Raw genomic sequence first — 19493 nt, 5'->3', positions numbered from 1 at the left:
GCATTGGGCATTTGTGTCGCTGAGCAAAACACTCCACCTCGCATCATTTCATGTTCTAAAGCAAATTCACAAGTTCAAAGAGATTTGCCAAACTCAAGATAGTGAGAATGTGCCCACCATGTTGGATTGATGTCCCTCATCTCATTGAATAAAAAACATGAATTACTTTAAAAAATGAATGATGCCGGGTTCGTTGGTGGCACAAGTGTTTCAGCCACTCCGTCAATCACACACCCATGTCTCACAAATGCTAGGTTTTACGTTAAAGGTAGGATTCACAAAATCAAACATGTGCCCGGTAGAGAACGTTAGAGCGCATACAGTACAATTTATATCAACAGGCAGTGAAATGCTCCCTCTACGCCAAACTGCTCAGCTCAGAGCCTCACTTTTAATCAAGTTTGCCCCACTGGCTTGCTTTTATCCTAATCTGAACCCTCAGCTAAAGTGCAAATTCATGAAGCTTTTGAACAATAAGCATAACATTAGGTAGCTGTGTATGTCTAAAATTGACAGCGATGGCGCTGAACGTGAACACAGCAGACAACAGTGGCAACATGTTATACCCGAAGAAAACAAAAGTGACAATGGGGTTTGTAGACGCCTTGCCAATCCAACCTATTATAGCGTCTCGTTTGCCCTAAATATTTATTCTACTTCCGTATCCCATCTCTCATTTGACCAATCCAATTCAGCCGTCCTCATTCACTTCCTCTTCGTCCCTCCTGCGGTTTTCTATTGACTGAAGACTCTCGGCAATCATTTTGTCCAAGAAGTGCAGATTTATTATCGGATATCAACTCTCTCCACTCTCTTCCGCCTCCCCCTTTAAAGAGCATGACAACAGTGACATCTACTGGCTTTTGTAAGTACTCTCCCACTGTCTACCAAAGTGCCTACTGTTTTTCAACTCAGATACTGAAAAAGAGACGTTGCCAATTTGGCTGTAGGCGTGAAATCACAGTTGATGTGTTTTTAAGCGTTCCTGATGTGGCAAAAGAGAACCCTCAGTCCCCTCCAATGGATTCAAAACAACAGGGAGAAAGAAAAAAAAAGCACATTTATTGCTCCGTTTCTGATTAACGCTTTCTCTCTAGAAAATATATCTGAATATATCTATACGCCCGGATTACTACAGTGTTAACAAGGTAAAGACGTCACGATAGAAACGAGCAAATACGCACACAACACACAGAAGAAAAGCCCTGCCCTCAAATGGGTGACCTGTAGCTGACCCGCAGCAGAGCTCCACCCACCCCTCGCTCGCTCCACACTCATTCATCCGTTTTGTCTGAATACACTCACACCGCGCGCCGAGAGAGAGAGGGGAAGGGGCACTAGCACGGTTCAATGCCAACAACGTGGAGTCAATGATGTTGTTAGCTCCCCATGCTAACGCCTAAGCTTGAGTTCAGTGGGCCGTAGGTACAGTGTGTTGGCGGTTCAGATCCAGCAGTCACATGGCACCTCTCTCCTCCTCCGTTTAGTCCTTTTCATGTGGCACACTAGACCAGTGGTTAGTGGAGAGGACGACTCAGACAACAACCAAGAGGAACCCAGTCTTTCTCTCCATTCAGCACTCTTCTTAGTCATTGTTTTTTTTCCTGCAGATTGCTCCATCCCTGGGTGAGGATGTACTAAAGACACACATGCGTCCAACACACACTAGTCATGGTGGTCGATATTTTTAACTTTAATTCTCAGCATGTTAACATTATTCTGTTTTATTATTATTATTATCATTATTATTATCATATATATTATACTCTAAAGATGGTTCGAAACACGGTGTATGTTTTTGTTTTCATTCATCTTCTGTTGTTAAATTCCCTACGCGGTTAATTTGTGTGTGTCTCTATGCAGTCGGTATGCGCCGCGCCAACACCTGACTCTACTGGCTGACAAACATCCTGCCTTCCCGTTTTTGTTGTTCATCACAAGATGCGCGGCGCCGAGCGGTCGTTGGACACGGTCTTGCGAAGGCGTACTCCTCTCCGGATGGTGGTCAACATGTCGCCAGTCCCTTCTGCCCCCTCTGTCCCTGTCTGAGCCTCACCAGAGCCAGATGGCGGTGTGGCCGGATCGTCAGGAAGTGTGGGGAAAGGAAACTGGCCTTCTCCAAGAGCGTGTGCGCTGGCCACTAACTCGCCGATCTTCTCCACCAGACTGTGTCGATTGGCAGCGATCATCTGCTCCTCTTCTGACCCTGAAGCCGCGCCCAGAGCCAGGCCGTGCTGCTGGGCATAGACCTCCAGTGCTGCCCCTGACCCCCAGGCTGTGTTGGGCAGGCTGAGGCGCTTGGGTGATGCTTTGACATAATCCAGCGCTCCCTGTGAGTCCTCCGCTCCAGCGAAGAACACGCATTCCTCACTTCCGGTGCGTACAGGCACACCTGCAGCATGCCCACTGGCCCCAGGCGAGTGCGAGTCCCCGGGGACTGTGGGCGTCTTCACAGGCACAATAGGTGGTCGGATGGGGATGGGCCCTGCATTGGACAGTGTGCGTCTCACTCCTGGTTTAGTGGAGGGAGTCCGGCGGATGGTGGCAGTGCCAGGAGTTCCAGCTCCTCCTCCACCAGGCTGCCCCGGTATCCCATGAAGCCCAGGACCCAGCACCCCGCTGGGCAGGCCGGCAGTGCTGGCTGGCCTCTTGGTCTGGATCATCCGCCGATAGTTCTGAGCAATGTTGGAATGGCGAGGAATTGTAGAGGACTTATCAAACTCTGCCTGTCCATCTGTGCCTTCAGTATCGCCATTCACAGAGTAGCAGTCATAATCCGAACCTAGGATGAAAGCAGACAAGGACAGGAGAACTGAACTTCAAAAAGCATCAGAACACAAACTCCTTGTTAAGTTTTTGTCTTTGAAGAGTGCTGTAAATGATTGAACCACTGCCTTTAGCTTTCTGTGTTGAGATTTCAGTTAGGTGTGATAATGAGACCGTCTGTTCTTTCATAATCAGAGCCCTGTTTTGTGTTCAATTTTAAATTACATTTTTAACCAAAAAAGTTTTTCAGGTTTCCAGAAGAAGTTCCTTTCCTCAAACTTAGTCACAGTGAGGTGTTACCTTGTGATGGGATTGTGTCCTCAGAGCAGGACGGAGTGGTGGTTTCAGTGCTGTATCCACTGGAGTACTGCAGGGAGTCTCTGTTGCTCTTCTGCTCCATGCTCAGTCCTCTGGTCAGCACCATGGCCAGGTCACTAGCTGCTGGTGTAACCTCTTCACCATGCTGGAAGACATGCAGTCACCAATCAAGCCAAGCCTATCCATATTGTCTTTTGGCAAGATTATTGCAAAATGAAACTGTAATTTTTTATGAAAAGACATGCCCATAGTCAGATTCACTTCCTTCATCATTTTAATGATCTTCTCTGAAATATTGTTATTGTCTTTTTTTTTAACAAGCCTGGAAAACTTGAGAATTTGTGACCTATTAAATCTTAACGTCTGTCGTCCATCCAACAAACAGGCAGAAGATCTATAACTATCTTCATTACAGTTTTCATTCAAACAGAATACTTGTGCTCGTGTTTCAGTCCAATCATACCTTGCCGGCCATAGCAGCCGTGCTCATCCGAGCCCTTTGTGCCTCATCAGCATGGGATGGCCCAGCGTATCCCTGGGCGCTGGGAGACCCCTCGCTCTCCCTCAGCCTGTCCGCGGGTTCCTTCCTCCGCTGGACTACCGTCGCCGCCGCCACTGGCTGCTCATACTGACCTGCTTTGGACCAGTCCTGAGGAGGTGAGCGGAATTAATAAAGAACCAGACAGAAGAGGTAGGCTTGGCACAGACTTGTCCGCTATCCAGCAGTTTGAGCCCTTTATCTGTGTGCAGAGACGGGGGGCTTTCTTGGTGGATTTTGGGCTTGAGCGAGTGCCGGTGTGTGGGTTTAGGAAGGCAGGGGGCAATTTTGCTTTTCGACGTTTAGTTTTATCAATATTATCTTTGTGAATTGGAGGGGAAAAAAAGTTGTGAGGAAGTGAAAGCCAAACAAAAATGCATGCACACACAGCAAGTGGGGATGGAAATAAAAGGAAAGAAGAACAAAGAGACTAAACTGGATAAATCATGAGGGTTAAAGAAACAATTATTGAGGGAGGTGCAATGGGAGACAAAAGGTGCAACTGAAGAGACGGAAGCTTATGGGGAACAAACCTTCCAGATTGGAACCTTTGATGTGGGTGAGGAGGAGCTGGATCCAGAGGGGCGGATATAGGGTGGGGACGCAGGAACAGGAAGAATGACAGAAAGAGGTCTGGTGGAGCCAGAGTGAGAGAAAGTGGGGCGGAAGGTAGCGAAGGACGCACCAAACTGCGGGACGAGAGACAGTCACATCATCAGAGAGAATAGAAACATAGAAGACTGGCCTCGGCTCTGGGAGAGCTTTTACCAGAACACGGACTACGCATTATGTACACTACAGTAGGGCTGGGTACGGTTAAATTATACCTGTGTCGTCTCAAAAACGTGATGATTACTGCTGATACTAGTTTGTATCAGGAGTAATATTTTGGAACCAAAAAAAAACAACAACCCCAAACCCTATTCACAGCACAAATAAGCCGCATTGGGGCAAACATATTACTTCGAAGTGCATCAGTTTTGAACTTCCAAGTAGCAGTATTTTTCCAGACTGTAGCATCATTAGTTAGTATTTCATAATGTCCATCTCACCAAGTGCCTGCCCTGCAGCTGTGGGGCAGCATTACTTTGTTATGTGCTCCTGCTTGGATATTTTGCCTTGGTCGTAAAGAGATTATTTGGGTAGTTGCTTTTCATTATATGGTGAAATTGTCCTCGGGAGCGCATCTCGCCTGTATGTATACAGGTTATCTTTGTGGGGTGCTCTCCCCTCAACAACTCATCTCGACATCCATGTCCAGGGTGAGCAGCAAGCTGGGCGGAGAAGCCGTGAAATAGACCACCATGCACTAGCTCTTGTTTTACGCTGCCTGTGGGTTTATGCCGTCCCACCTTTTCGTCTTTTATTTGAAAGGAATAGGCCACAGTTTTTGCATACTGAGATTTGTTCTTACCTTAGGTCAGACGAGTTGATACGTACCTGTCTGGTCTTTACGCGTGCGCTAAGTCACGCAAAAACACCAAACATGTTGTTTGCATTTAGCCTCTCCTCCTCTCCTCTATGGGACCCAAACGGAGTGAAGTTAGAAGCGACCAAGCTCTTCCATGTTTTCCCTATTTAAATACGGTTACGGTAAACACGATCCAAGTATAGTCACACAAAATTAAACATGTCGCTTTTCTAAGCGGATAATTTTGTGTAACTATACTTGGATTGTGTAACCGCTCATGTAACTGTATTTAAATAGGGAAAACGTGGAAGAGCTTGCTCGCTTCTAACTTCACTCTCGTTTGAGTCCCATAGAGGAGAGGAGGAGAGGTGTGACTCAGCACACACATGCATAAAGATCAGACAGGTACGCATCAACTCGTCTAAGGTAACATATCTCAGTATGGAAAAATGGTGGCCTATTCCTTGAAGACTGGGGGGAGTGCTTTTTGCATATGTAGCAGTTTCCGTCTGCCACAAGTGGTTGGATTGCTCTGTGCCTTTATGTTTTTCTATGGCTAAATTCACAAGTGACACAACTTTCTGTTCAACTTTGTGGTGGTCTGATTTTGCACAAAGATTTAAAGCTGGTCAGGTGCTGCTGCACATTGGTAAAAAAAACAAAAAAAAACAATTGTGCAAAAATTACTTGAAAAACACAAAATGAACGATACCCAGCCCCATGTTAGAGATCTGAAAGAAGTCAGAAAGTTTCAAAGACAGAGTGATCAAGGTCTACACAGTGTAATGTAAGCATTAAAGAGGATCACATTGAAATGAGTTCTAATGTAAGGTCACAGAAAGCTGAAAGACGCCATTAATCAGCATCTAAAGGCCAAGGCATGTTAATATGGGCCCACTCATGCATTCCATTCCAACATGTCGGACTCATTTACCATTCTGTATTACCACATCTCTCAATTGATTAAACCTAGTCCGCTATCAGAGCTGTTTTAGCAAATGGAGAACCACAGTTATTCAATGCGGAACACAGCCCGCTCTGATAACGCGAAACTGCTTTCAGATGCTGACTGGCTCACAATCAAGGGAAGGTGAACACAGTCAAAAATGAAATCCGCGGAGCATGACAGGCGCTTCCGCAAAACACAAATGAATGTTGACTTTGCCACGGCGTCGTCACTGCCACAAAGGAAAATCACTCTTTGAGATTTTCAAGAAAATAGGGAAGGTTTCACATGAATAAAAATGCAATGCGGTTTTATTGTGTCTCCAGCAATTAAACGGGCAAATAGGCACAGCAGAAGTGTACTGAGCACCGGGGTGGGCACATTTCCAGAATCTTGAGCTTTCACTGGAATGGTGGAAATGTGGAATTTCAAGTAGCGAGCAGGAGCAACACACAAACGGCTTCACACATCTGCAGAAGAAAAACAAGCTCCCACAGTGCATTTTTTAGACTTTTTAAATTTACTCTCGCTACTTAAACTGGCAGAATTACTCTAAATGTGTGTTATTATTCTAGTAGGTTGCATTCATGTTATAGAATTTGATGATGCCATAATCTTAGATGGAGGGCAGGGGCCAATATGACTCTTTGGAGAGAAACAGTTTCTACAAAATTGAAAATTGTACTTAATCATTATTGATGTATTATACTTGTGGGTTTAAGTCCTTTCTTTTGGCCAACATCACTTTGACCTTCCTGCATAAGTGATGGCGGAGACGATATGTAACTTTGTGAGCATGTGGATTGTCCAAGTGACAACAAAGATATCAGCCATGAAGCAAAAAAAATAAATACATTTTATGGTGGTTACCATAGTTACCGCCATGGATTTGTCAGCTGCTCACCGCCGCAATTGTTTCAGGATGTTGCGACGTAACATGAACGCAACCGATAATTGGTCATTTGACTTTAAAGTTTGTTTAAAGAATATTATAGAGCTGCTGTGACTAAATAATTTCCCTTGGGGATCAATAAACTTTGTCGAAGTCCAATGAGGACAATGAAATCGAAAAATCTAACGCAGGCAAGAAAGTAAGCAGTTTAAAAAGTTGTGTTTGAGGGGTGCTTTGTGCTGGTTTTCTTTAAGATTCCAAGGTGAAAATACAATAACCAGCGTCATACCAGAAGATTTTCTTTTTTTTTTATTGCAGAAATCCGCAAGAGAATGAAGAAAATTTACAAGTGAATTAAAGTTTTTTTCTTTCTTTCTTTCTTTTTCTTTTCTTCTTCTTTTTTTTTTTTTTACAGAATTTTCAACTTCATTGTTGTAAATACCATCTAAAGGCATTAGAAGCTGACTTGAATAGAATGGGCTCGTCATTTGTCATTGACCTGCAGGGCACATTAGCTGGCTCTGAATCATTTCTGTGCTGAACGGGTACCTGCAATCTTTCCTCTGAGCTCCATAGAAATATTTTCTATCTGATAATAACGTTAACGTGAATAGGCTCTGGGTGTGCACTCAACATGTTATTGTAACAGTTCAAGCGGAGTTTTGAATTGTATTACTTCACTTCGAGCTTGAGTGAGAGTTTTTGGTTAATAGGAGCATGCATAGTTAACGACTATAGCTACTTACAGTGGTGGGCGAGCTGCATTCACTGACTGACTGGCACGTCTCTGAGGCCTCTGAGGAAGCTGAACTTGAGGATTTCTATGGCACAAAGAAAAATCTTAACTAAGACTCGATGGAACTGCTTCAGAAAGAAGAGGCTGATGTTTTGAGGGTATTTCTAAAGGACAGTTGAGACGTATCAAATGAAATCTAACAAGATTCATCCAAATATGACTGGGAAAAAAAGGAGTTAACCTTTTGATCTATAGTATATTTGTTAATCGGCAGTACCGTAAAGTAGAGGGCATTCGGCTTATAAATGATCAATTCAAAGAGATACAAACAAGGTTGTGTTGTGCGAGTTAAGAGAGCTGTCGATAAAGATGTGCAACAGGGAAACTACATCATTTTCAATTGCTCCACAGAGACCAATTTGAGTGCACATGCACCTGAAAATGGATTAGGCGAGACTGAATATTTTCCTTGGTTGCTCTGGTGTGACGGAAAAATAAACTGACCCATATCCTTTTTTTTATGTATAGGCACTATACCTGATTTTTTTTTTCCTGGTAGTAATAGTACAATGAAATGTGTTTTGTCCTCCTTTAGTATATTGTAAGGAATGAGTTAGGAATGAGTTTGGACCACAACTAACATTTTAATTTTGTGGCTCAAAGCTCAGTATATATAATGAAAAAAATCAGGTATAAAGCCTTTAAGTTAATTGTCAATTCATGTGTATTACTATGTACTATGTTAAAATTGCAAATACCAAAGATGGTGAATGTATTGTATTGGCATTAAGTCAAGTCTAAATTATGTCCTTGTGCATTATGTTAGTCTGCTGCCTTGCTGCATAAACTACATTTTGTACATTTAAGTTTAAGAAAATACACCTCGAAAAGTTAGAACTTTTGTTTGCAAACACAAATAAATCATTTATGAATACAAATCACATTTTTTTGAAACCAAACTAAAAGTGGTTTAGGCCAAATAGTAACAAATACGACATAAAACACAAGGTTTGCTGCTACATACTATTCAAGTGCACATAACATTTCTCTAAACTAAATATTTATTGGATTTGAGGTGTGCTTGATCCAATCGGCACCAAAAGTGTATCCTCTCCCTGAACGATTGAAGCCGGAGCGCTCCCAGATTGATATCAGCGCTGATGTTATTGAAGCTGATATCAGTCTGCCAGGTTACAGCATGAGTGCAGTAAGTCTGAAACTGAAATAAAAATAAAGAATAAAACCAATGCAATATAATCATGATATAGTTATTTTGTAAGTTAATGAAAAATAAATAAATAATGAAGGGTAACCTAACCTGAGCTTTTTTTTTTTTTAACTGCAAAAATTATTACTTTTCGAAGTGTATTTTCATATTTGCAAATGTATAATATTTATTTTGTGCACAACTATAGAAAATGATGTGTAAATTCCTTTTTTACCATGCACATCCAAACTGGCAGCAATCTCACCCTCTCTTCCTTCATTCCTACCTGGCTGGTGATGTCCGAGGGCATGGGGGAGGGCGGTTTGGAGTAGATGTTGGCATCCTGGGACACGAAGCCTGAGTCGTGTGAGGAGACACTGCTGAGGCGGTGTGCCGCGATGCCCCCCGGTGGAGGAGGCTGGTGTGGCAGGCTGCTGCGGTACCGGACCGAGGAGGAGGAGGAGGAAGAGGTCGGAGAGTGAGGCTGAGAGCTTAAACCGGCAATACTGCCCCCTCCTGACGAACGGGAGGCACTACTGTGGGCACTGTTGACGCTGCTGTGGATGGAAGGAGGGATGACAGGAGGGATGTGGGGACGGAGAGATGAAAGAAGGTGGTTTGGATGCAATAGGGGTAATGTGTGAAACCGTCCTCAGCGGGAGAGCAGGCGAATCCAGAAAACAACCGGGGAACGCAAACACCCCGCGGCAGAGAAAGAGGGCAATACAGACAGATAAACAGATGGAAGAGGGAACAGAAGAGGGGGAGAGAGGGGGGAGGAGACTGTGTGAGATCATGAGCATCACAATTATGTTAACATGCACAGACATTTGAATTATTGTCATATCGTTTTTTTTAATGGCATGCGGTTGTCCTACTTGGATTTGAAGAGCAATAATTCAAACTGTTTTTAATGCAATTACCTTAAATCTGGTTCATACAGCATTATGAAAGTTATCCTTCAATGTGTGATGCATGTGGACAGTCGTGCAATCGTTTCTGTTTCTTTGCTTTGTGAACAAAAGTTTTCCAAAAGCCAATAGTAAATTAGCCCTACTCACAGGTCTCATGAGTCTTAATGATGCTAACTAGGTTAACAGTATAAGTTATCCGGGTAAACACAATGACAGACAGCCTTTTCAGACCGACATCACTCTGCTCCACATTCAGAGTGCTCCTTTTCGGTTCAGTTTTAATAACTGCAGGTGTCTGTCTGGAGACATTTATTTTGAGCTTCTGCCTAAGTGAATGTGACAGACGGCGATGAGCGGCGCAGACACAGACGAAAGGACTGACGATCAAACATGAGAACACATAATATGCTCCTCTTTCGGATGCGCCTGAATGCAGCATCAGTATACCCGCGCAAGCTCCTGTTCTGACCCACTTGAATTCATCGGGGGGAATTCACTTGCTCTTTCCGATGTTCTTGAATGCATCATGTACATGCCTGCAGCTCTTCCTTATGTACCTGACTGTGCAATGATGGCCAAACTTGATCTCACTACTTGAGTAAAAGTACGAAAACTCCAGTACAAGTAAAAGTTGCCCTGTCAAATTATTACTGAAGTGAAAATACTTCAGTATTCGTAGTGGAAAGGGCATATCAGTTAAAATAAATGTTATGAAAATGTTGCAGCTTCAAAACGACAAACAAATCACGGCCAACTTCACTACCTGTAGGCAACAGGACTGAGACAAAGGCTGCGTCCGAAACCATCAAATTGTAGCCTCTAAGCACTAACACTAGCAACTAACTCCTTAACCTTTCATGGGGTCAACTGTTAGACCTCTATGCAGTTAGTGAACTAGTCCTTCAGCAGAATTTGCACAGCCCGTCCATCCTTAAACAGGGGAAAGGGAAGTGACATCACCAACGGCTGTTTTTCTTCTTCTTTAAAGTTATTGGTGGAGTGCGGTGGCTTGTGGGATGGCACATAGCTCCTAATCACTGGTTAGTTAGCACCAGAGGTCCCTATGCTAAAGTGGCCATGATAGTTAGCATCAAGGCTCCTTTTCCTAACTACTTCCTAACTGACAGACCAATTCGGAAGCAACTTGCCATGGCGGACGCTGACGCACATCCGGTTTGGCGTAAGAGCTCTTAGCAATTTGATGGTTTCGGAAGGAGCCCAACCTTCTTCCTTGTCGTGAGTCAACGCCATTGACAGTATATCTGCACAGTGCCACCTACTGTTGTGGAGTAGGTGGTGATTTACTTTTTACCTTGGAACCCTTTGTAGAAATGTAATGGAGTAGAAAGTATTATATTTATCTTTCAAATGTAATGGAGTAAAAGTTATCAGCAAAATGACTACTCAAGTAAAGTACAGATATTTAAAACTCTACTTAGGTACAGTAGTTAAGTACATTCTCTCTTCCTGATGCACCTGAATGTGTTGTGAGTATACCTACACATGCTGCTCTACCTGATGCACCTAAATGCATCCTGAGTATACAGTACCTACACATACTGCTCTTCCTGATGCACCTAAATGCATCGTGAGTAACCAGTACCTACACATGCTGCTCTTCCTGATGCACCTGAATGCATCGTGAGTAACCAGTACCTACACATGCTGCTCTACCTGATGCACCTGAATGCATCGTGAGTAACCAGTACCTACACATGCTGCTCTTCCTATGCACCTGAATGCATCCTGAGTATACAGTATCTACACATGCTGCTCTTCCTGATGCACCTGAATGCATCGTGAGTATACCTACACATGCTGCTCTACCTGATGCACCTGAATGCATCCTGAGTATACAGTACCTACACATGCTGCTCTTCCTGATGCACCTGAATGCATCGTGAGTATACAGTACCTGCACATGCTGCTCTTGCGTGAGCCGGAGCTGCTGGGGGAAGAGGGCGGCGTCTGATAGGACCAGGTGTAGTCGGAGCCTTTCAGATCTTTGATCACCTAAACATACAACAGAGCCAGAATGTGCAGTTTATTTCCATTCCCCTGAAACAATGATTGTTCATCATTGTACGATTTCTGAGAAGCTTTACCTGTTCACTGGCAGGGGGCAGCTTGTGAGGGTCAGTGGTCAGCACGGTGAGGTCATCAATGATGGCCTGGAGGTGAGTAATTTCTCCCAACATGGCAATCTCTCCATTCTGCAAAATCAGTTCTTTTTTCAACTTATGTAGTGACAACATTTTACAATTTTATTGTCTGTTAATATATTTGACAGACAAAAATATTAACTCCTTAAGTGCGTAGGCAATGATTTCAGTGCATCGTCTTAAGGGTAGGATGAGCAGATTTGTGGACCAAAGGCTTTATTGGATACAACAACGCAGGTTCAAACGGAGCCATGCAGGAATCAAGGCATCAGGGAGAGCCATCGTACAGTACATACGGAGCAGCCTTACCCACTGCTAGACTACTAGGGCATGGATTAGCAGATGTTATGCTCAAACAAACTTTGACAGGATCAATTATTTTCACAAATGTCTATTTTAACAATAGTTTTAAGTCCACCAGGGTATAGGGCCTTTAATTATATCTCCCCTGCTAATAACATTACAGTTGGTCTAACATGAGCTGAAAACATATATTTATTTATTTATTTGCTTGTTTGTTGCTTGGTTGGTGTGTGGAGTGAATGAAGAATACATCTCCGACACTGACACTAGACTTGTGCCATGTGAGGAGGCTGTACAAATAAGCTTCCATTCCATTCCATTGGTTTGTTTTTCCCATGTATCACTTTGTTGGCCTCTCTCACCACCACTGGCTGCAGAAAGCCGATGAAGGTGCAGAAGCGCCCCCTCTCCTCCACCAGGGCCCTCCTCACGGCCTGCTTCTCCGTCTCCTCCATCAGCAGGCACATGTCCGTCACATCCTGCACGGCGCTGTCCAACTGAGGCTGCAGGTCTCCTCGGCCTGGGGAGCGAGGGCACACTGGAGGTCAAGGTGAGGGCAAAACAACAGACCAGGGTCAAGTCTCCTCGGAATTAGTTATTGTAATGCACAGACTAAATGGGAAGATGAGATCATAGTGCGGTGAAATACAAGACAGCGCATGGGGACTGCAGACGGCCACCATGGCATTGACCCTGTCCTGCAATGGAGAGGATGTGCTGCTCTCTGTCGGGTTCAAACAAGGTATCTCCCAGGCGTAAAGGCTATAGTGTTGTCATTAAAAAACATATTTATTGAGAAAAGTTAGTAAAGCCAGAGATTGTACTATGATCAGTAGAGTTTGTGGATTATTACAGTGTTCACTTCTATTCGATGATTTTAAATCTCCTGTACTTGATTTCTCCGCTCTCACACAGCGACAGATGGGAGGAGGTTGATTTTTAACTGTTAGAAGTCTAAGCACTACACCCATAACAAGAGCATAAAGTATCAAATCAGTCTCAAATGCTACAACACTAACTACAGTTCTACTTATCCAAACAAAGTTGATTCACGATGGTTCAACACAATCTATGAGTGACACTTCATGATGATGTTTTGTATCATGGAGCACCTGCAGGGACTAAACTTTCCCCGCTGGAACTCGGTATGTTTTCAATGACGATGTAAAGGAAATCAAGCCATGCAAAAATGACACAGTATTGCAGCATGCAAGAGGAACCGAATCAAATGTAAGCTAGCTCTGTAAAGCTAACAGTAGCAGCTACAGAAGTCAGGCAGGAGGGGATTGCGTCGGTATATGGAGCGACAGATCTCTAGCTTCTAAGAAAAGTGTGAAGTGATTGCTTTTATAGAGGTCGTATTGTCATGTGGCTATAGTTATAATGCCATTGACTATCTCTGGGTAGATGGTCAGAGTGGTTAAATAAAGTTAATACTCAAGCCCTGAGAAGCTGTGTGCATGTGCCATCAAATTTAGTTTATTGAGTAAAGTATAATGTGCAAATTAGACTATGTGCAAGACACCCTGTATATACAATAAATGCCCTGCAAAGTCCATAAAGGTTTATTCATAAACAGATTTACTCAGGGGAAGAGTCTCCTATCAAACAGCTATTGAAGATCATATAAACAGTAGCATATTGTCTACTAAAACTACTCATAGTGGCACAATTTATAACCCCAAGTAAATGCATTTGTAAATGAGTAATTATCATCACCAAGTATGTTGTTCTTTATTTAATTTTTGAAAGTGAACGTAGAAATCTAGGATGACAGATGTGTTCCATGACATGCATCTAAACTAAATTGATTATTGTGACAAAAAAAACAGCAAGCACCTGGAGAATACTTACCCTGCAGTTCTATTACAGGGAGACACATATGGGAGAGACACCGAGACAGCGACAGAGCAGAGGGGACAGCAAAAGAGCAACATAAAGAGAGAGAGAAGAGAGAGGGGGCAGAAACAGCAGAACTCAACGTTAAGGTTAGTATCATGAAGCCATCACATGACAGCCACAGCACAGGTTAGAGCAACTCATACTGCGGCAGCAGGGAATCAAAGAAGCAAACGCGCCGAGAGCACAACTTAAACCCGGAAATCAAAGAAGCGAACGCGCCGAGAGCACAACTTAAATAGCAATGTGGAGCAGTGGTTCTCAAAGTGGGGTCTGGAAATCTTTTCAGCCAGTGCTGTTGATGCTTTACTTACTAAAATCCCATTGTACCAGGTAAAGTTTATGAGCGAGCCCATGTCAACCGTGGTCCTTATATTATTTTAAAGCAGTGTTGCCACATTAGTGTATTTTTCTTGGTTTATCTACAGTTGCTTGGGTTTAAGCCTGCCATGAAAAAACTGTTCTTGCACTCTATTTGTTTATTATATTTTATTGACCTTTATTGAATCAGGATAGTCCCACGGAGATTAAAGGGATACTTCAGTATTTTTGACATAGGGCCTCATTTCCTAGTTATCCAGAGTGTTGTTGATTTCTGGAGATATTTTTTTAATATTTTTACATGGCGCTAGGCTTGTTCTAGGCTAGCGAATTTTTATGGTATAAGATAACAAATATAAGAACTGCTTGAATTACAAAAAAATATCTCAGAAATCAGCAACACTCTATGTCAAAAATACTGAAATATCCCTTTAAGAATCTATTTTTCTGTCCCTCTCTCACTCTAGGGATTTATGTTTTGAAAATGTACAATTACTTTACAAAAAAAACATTGCATGTTCTACAACAGAAAACATTTTCAAAACATAGTCATCTGACCTAGCAGAGGGCTGTTGTAAAAAGAGGTAGGTACAATAGGTATGCTGGAAACCATATGGCCAGTACATTGGCAGATACCCCTTTTGTGGAACCAAAGAGCGTTTCAAAAAATACTGACCGATAATAGTTTCAAAGTTACACTTTATACAATGTCTTATCTTCAGTCTGTGCTCATCATGGGCTGCTTCAATTCAAAGTACGGCTTTCCAAAATGTTCCATGGGGTGAACACAGACCGGTGCAGCCAGGAACAGGCTTCACTAGCTCACACTTTTTGGAACTGTCCTAACATAACAGCTTACAGGACCAAAATGTTTAAACTGATGTCTGATGTTTGTGAAACACCCCGACCCTGTGCTTGATCCCAGTAACTGCTAATCTAGTTAACAAGCAGAAAACGGTATCAAATTTCAGCACTATCTAGAAGACTGATCCTATTAAATTGGAATTAAAAAACAACAACCTCAAACCTATATTAATTTGTTACACGATGTAAGGTAGCACTTTCAACTGGAAAAAAAAAATATTACTAAATGGGAAGGTAGTTGATTTTCATTTGGTATGGGATCCGTTTCTGGAGTACTTTAACAAGTTAACAGGTAAATGTGTGAATATATAATAAGTGAATAGCTTTTTCTTTTCCCGGTGCTTTAGATGTTTTTTGTTCCTTTCTTCAAGAACAATTTTTTTTTTCCTAATCCACTCAAATAATCTTATCATTTCTTATCATTTTCAAATACCTGTATTTTTTGATTTTTTCACTGTATTCAACAAGCCAATGACACTGTTCATCACCGCTTTTATGTCTAACGAGAGTACATTGATGGATTGCCCCATTCAAGGTCTTTCAGGAAAAATCGAAAAATCCTGAATGATCTGCATTTATAGTTTATACCACTAGATGGAGCTAGTAATCCGTTTATTCAGAGAGCTGTGCAGCTGCTGTCCACACTGTGACAAATATATTTCCATGAGGACCCCATGCAATAATATCCGTCTTGGTAAAAGTTGATCTTGTCTAATCAAACCCAGGCCACTGCATCAACATAATATTCAGTGATTCTCAACACGGATTCCTACCTTTGCGGGCCTTCTTCTGCAGCTTCATGGTGTCAGATGACTTCTTTTTGATCTCGTGGCGCGACCTCTTGTACTCTGGGAGCCGGATCAACAGAGATGCATTAAAAACTTGGAATGTCAAGCTCCCGGTCAATTATGTGCGCTACTATAACTAATTTGTGCAACAACTGCCGAGGCTACAGCTTTAAGAGTCAAGTTGACTCTGATGAAAGGCTTTTATTTTTGTTTGTCGGTTTGGTATGTAGCCGTAAAAATAACCTCTCTTGGTAGAACAACAAAGGTGGAACATATGAGCTTATATCAAAGCGAAAATAGACTATAAAGCGAATGTCTGATGTCAGGATCAGAGGAGGGCTTTCCATTTCAAAAGGTTTTCAAAAGGCCTCTAATGGCATTGGATTATTTTTTGCAAACTGATAGCACATACTTGTTTACCTTTCCCCATAACAGTCTTTGAGGTTTGGAATTTGAAGAATTGCAGTTTACTGTATGAATTCTAAAAAGCAGACTTGGTCATGAGGTGAATTGGACTCAACCTTCACATTTTAAAGCCACAGTGTTACTTACACTCATACATATGATTGGTACTTTTTACATTGACTACAAATGTTCTATTGCAAAAACATCTGAAAAGGCAAATGTTGTTTCTACTTTTATTCGAGTAATATTTTACCTGGTGAATCTGTACCTTTGCTTTAATAAAATGAAGTGCAGTTCTGCTCAAATGTTTACATACCCTGGCAGGATTTTTGATAATTTTTCAAAGAATATGAACGATAACGTTAACGTCTTTCTTTTTAACTCATAGTTAGTGTTTGTGTGAAGCTGTTTGTGTTGAAAAAACAGAGTTTGCTCTTTTTAAATCATGATGAAAAAAGAAAGTACCAAAATGATCCTGGTACAAAGATTACATACCCCAGTTGTTTAACATCAGTGACAGCTTGGAGTCTTTTGTGGGAGTTGTGGAGAAGATTCTGTATATAATTTAATGGTAAAGCGGCCCATTCCTCTTGATCAGGGTCATTTTGGTACTTTCTTTTTAAATTATGAATTAAAAAGAGCAATCTTTTCACCACAAATGGCTTCACACAACCACTAACTATGAGTGAAAAAAAATATGTTTGTGTTATCTTTCATATTCTTTGAAAAATAGTCAAAAAATCTAAAGGAAATCCGAAGGATTGAAGGAAAGTTTTCTTTTGTGTGTGTGTGTTGTATAGCTTTATCATTTCAGAATATAAATGTGCACTGGTAAGCATGAATGGAATCAATCATTTTGCTGCAGTGGCAAAAATCAGGCAAAACTACATAGATCATGATCCTTTCTCTATTTCACTGCTGCCGGCCTGAAAAATGTCCATTGTAATCTTACAATCACAGCATCAATAAAGACACGACAGTACAATAAAACTTGCCTCGATAAATCAAGTTGTACTATTGCAGAGCTGTATTAAGTTTTCTAAACGGTACCTTTGGCGTGATCCTTGTCCAGCTGATTGGCTGTCTTCTTCCAGTCCTCAATCTTGTCCTGAAGAGGCGTGATCAAACTCTCCATCAAAGCACTGCAGACACATAGGACAAATGGACAAAGTGTAAATAAGTTGTATTCACCAACTGTGGAGTCAAAGGGTCTGTTCATCGCTATTCAACCAGGAAGCCCTGCCTACATTGATAGGAAGAAGCTCCAACAAAGACTGGACGTTCTTCCGCAGTCTTGGCCCGTCTGCAGAGGGACTGGGTCTATCTATAGCCTGTCCGTCCAGGGGAGTGGGTCTCTTCTTATGTGGTTCTCCCGAGGTTTCTTTTTTCTCCCACTGGGTTTTTGAGTTTTTCCTTGCGGCTTGGACATTTTGAATTTGCCTGGATACTTAATTTGCCTGAAGTTTACATTGTCTTGTTTATTGTTTAGTTGTTTCATTGTTTGTATGTCCTGTGAGTCAACTCCTGTTGTGATATTGGGCTAAACAAAACAAGTGATTGATTGAATGGGTCCAGCCGGCTGAATGACAAAGAGCTTCATGTATGGCTATCAGGAAACTGAACTCTCCCTCATCGCAGTAGTGTAGCGTGTGTAATTAAACTTGTACTTTTGGCCACTTGCTTTCATTTTAAGTGAACTCTCTCCCTGTCAGAAACTCCTTAAATAGGATTTAGGAGTTGCATATTGGCACGGTTAGACAATCAAGCTCCACAGCTGCACTAAACTTGATCCTGTGCCAATGGAAGACAATATGGAATACTGGCCTCACCTTCAAAGGGCCCATTATCGTGGACATATATTGTAATCATCATTAACATCAGTGTAATAGCTCTGCTGTGGAAAAGTCATTACTGTAATGTAGGGAGTGCAGAGGCAAGGGCAAACAATGGCTGAACACAGAGACGGGCTGGGGAATTTGATTGGTCAGAGAAGCCCTCCACCACTCGCTGTGTTTATTTTTCGTTGCTGTGCGCGTGTAAAACAATAGATATTTTGAGAGGAGACGTCGGTTTCTTACTTTGTGAACTGTCGAAGTTTGGCCTCAATGCTGCGATGCCTCATGCACATCCTGGTCAGAGCTGAGCCGATATCTCTGGTCGCCCCTGGAAACACAAAACAGTCCATCATTTTAGCGGTGTAATAATGCCATGGCAAACTAATTACAAAAGTTTCCCAAGGTGCCGAAAGGGGCACAAAATGATACGCCTTCGATTACTAAAACAAAGCTATTTCACACCCTTAAAGGACCCGGTTTAGTCCAGATTTGATCTTGATCTAAGGGCACTGGGAAGGATTCTAATTTAAGGAAAGGGGTAGGTAAGGCCCGTAATAAACCTGGAAACAAAGCCCTTTTTATAGGTATTAGCCGATAACTTTACTGATAATAATCAAAATGACAGTCATAACTCTCCAATCGATCCATTCTAAGGTACTATTTTAGCCAGATCTGTCCTCAGGCAGACTGATGGATGCAAGGCTGCCGATATGTGCCAATATACCATTCACTCACATAGGCTCTACAGGCAGGATGGTGAAGCATTCCTGGACAAATCTTCTTCCCTGACCTCACTCTTAACACTTACGTCATTACTGTCGCACACAACAAACTGAACTACTGAAATGAAGCTCATGTATAGGCGGAATACATCCCCGGTTGAAACCCAAACAATGCACTTTGACCCTCTTACAGTCACCCGGCATTTTTACAACCTGTGGCTCCCGAGACACTCCGCATTTAAAAGCTTCATCCCAAATAAAGCCCCATCCCGTGAGTGTGCGCGACCCATATTCACCAGCGTCCGACCTGCCACTGTAAACACAAGGTCTATTTAAAGCCTCGGCAGGTCCCAATGGAAAAAGCTGACCCCCGGTGAGAAAGTCAGTCTAAATGATGGCAGGCAGCGCCGACTTCCAAACAAGGCATTTTGGATCAGCGGGACAGTACAGGTGGCGAGCCAACGGA

At 42.5% G+C, this 19493-nt stretch overlaps 1 protein-coding gene across 4 annotated transcripts in view; it reads right to left on the bottom strand.

Annotated features, from left to right (window-relative positions):
* Window positions 1-205: 205 nt before the first annotated feature.
* The window catches only part of mtss1lb (MTSS I-BAR domain containing 2b), a 63585-nt gene continuing 44297 nt past the window's right edge, over window positions 206-19493 (bottom strand). The window contains exons 4-15 of one of the 4 annotated variants that reach the window (XM_079554702.1): window positions 18549-18633; window positions 17521-17612; window positions 16051-16125; window positions 12556-12713; window positions 11834-11941; window positions 11644-11741; window positions 9101-9371; window positions 7618-7692; window positions 4156-4311; window positions 3548-3733; window positions 3067-3229; window positions 206-2782 (exon numbers count right to left, since the gene is read on the bottom strand). In XM_079554702.1, coding sequence (XP_079410828.1) covers window positions 1935-2782; window positions 3067-3229; window positions 3548-3733; window positions 4156-4311; window positions 7618-7692; window positions 9101-9371; window positions 11644-11741; window positions 11834-11941; window positions 12556-12713; window positions 16051-16125; window positions 17521-17612; window positions 18549-18633 — 2315 coding nt within the window. In that variant the 3' untranslated portion in view covers window positions 206-1934. The remainder of the gene's footprint in view (window positions 2783-3066; window positions 3230-3547; window positions 3734-4155; window positions 4312-7617; window positions 7693-9100; window positions 9372-11643; window positions 11742-11833; window positions 11942-12555; window positions 12714-16050; window positions 16126-17520; window positions 17613-18548; window positions 18634-19493) is intronic. The other 3 variants (XM_079554700.1, XM_079554701.1, XM_079554699.1) reach the window with 3 other exon arrangements.

Source organism: Gobius niger, assembly GCF_951799975.1.
Source record: "Gobius niger genome assembly, chromosome: 4".
NCBI classification, from domain to species: domain Eukaryota; kingdom Metazoa; phylum Chordata; class Actinopteri; order Gobiiformes; family Gobiidae; genus Gobius; species Gobius niger.
Note: the sequence above shows the minus strand (reverse complement) of the source record. Positions and strands in the feature narration are given on the sequence as shown.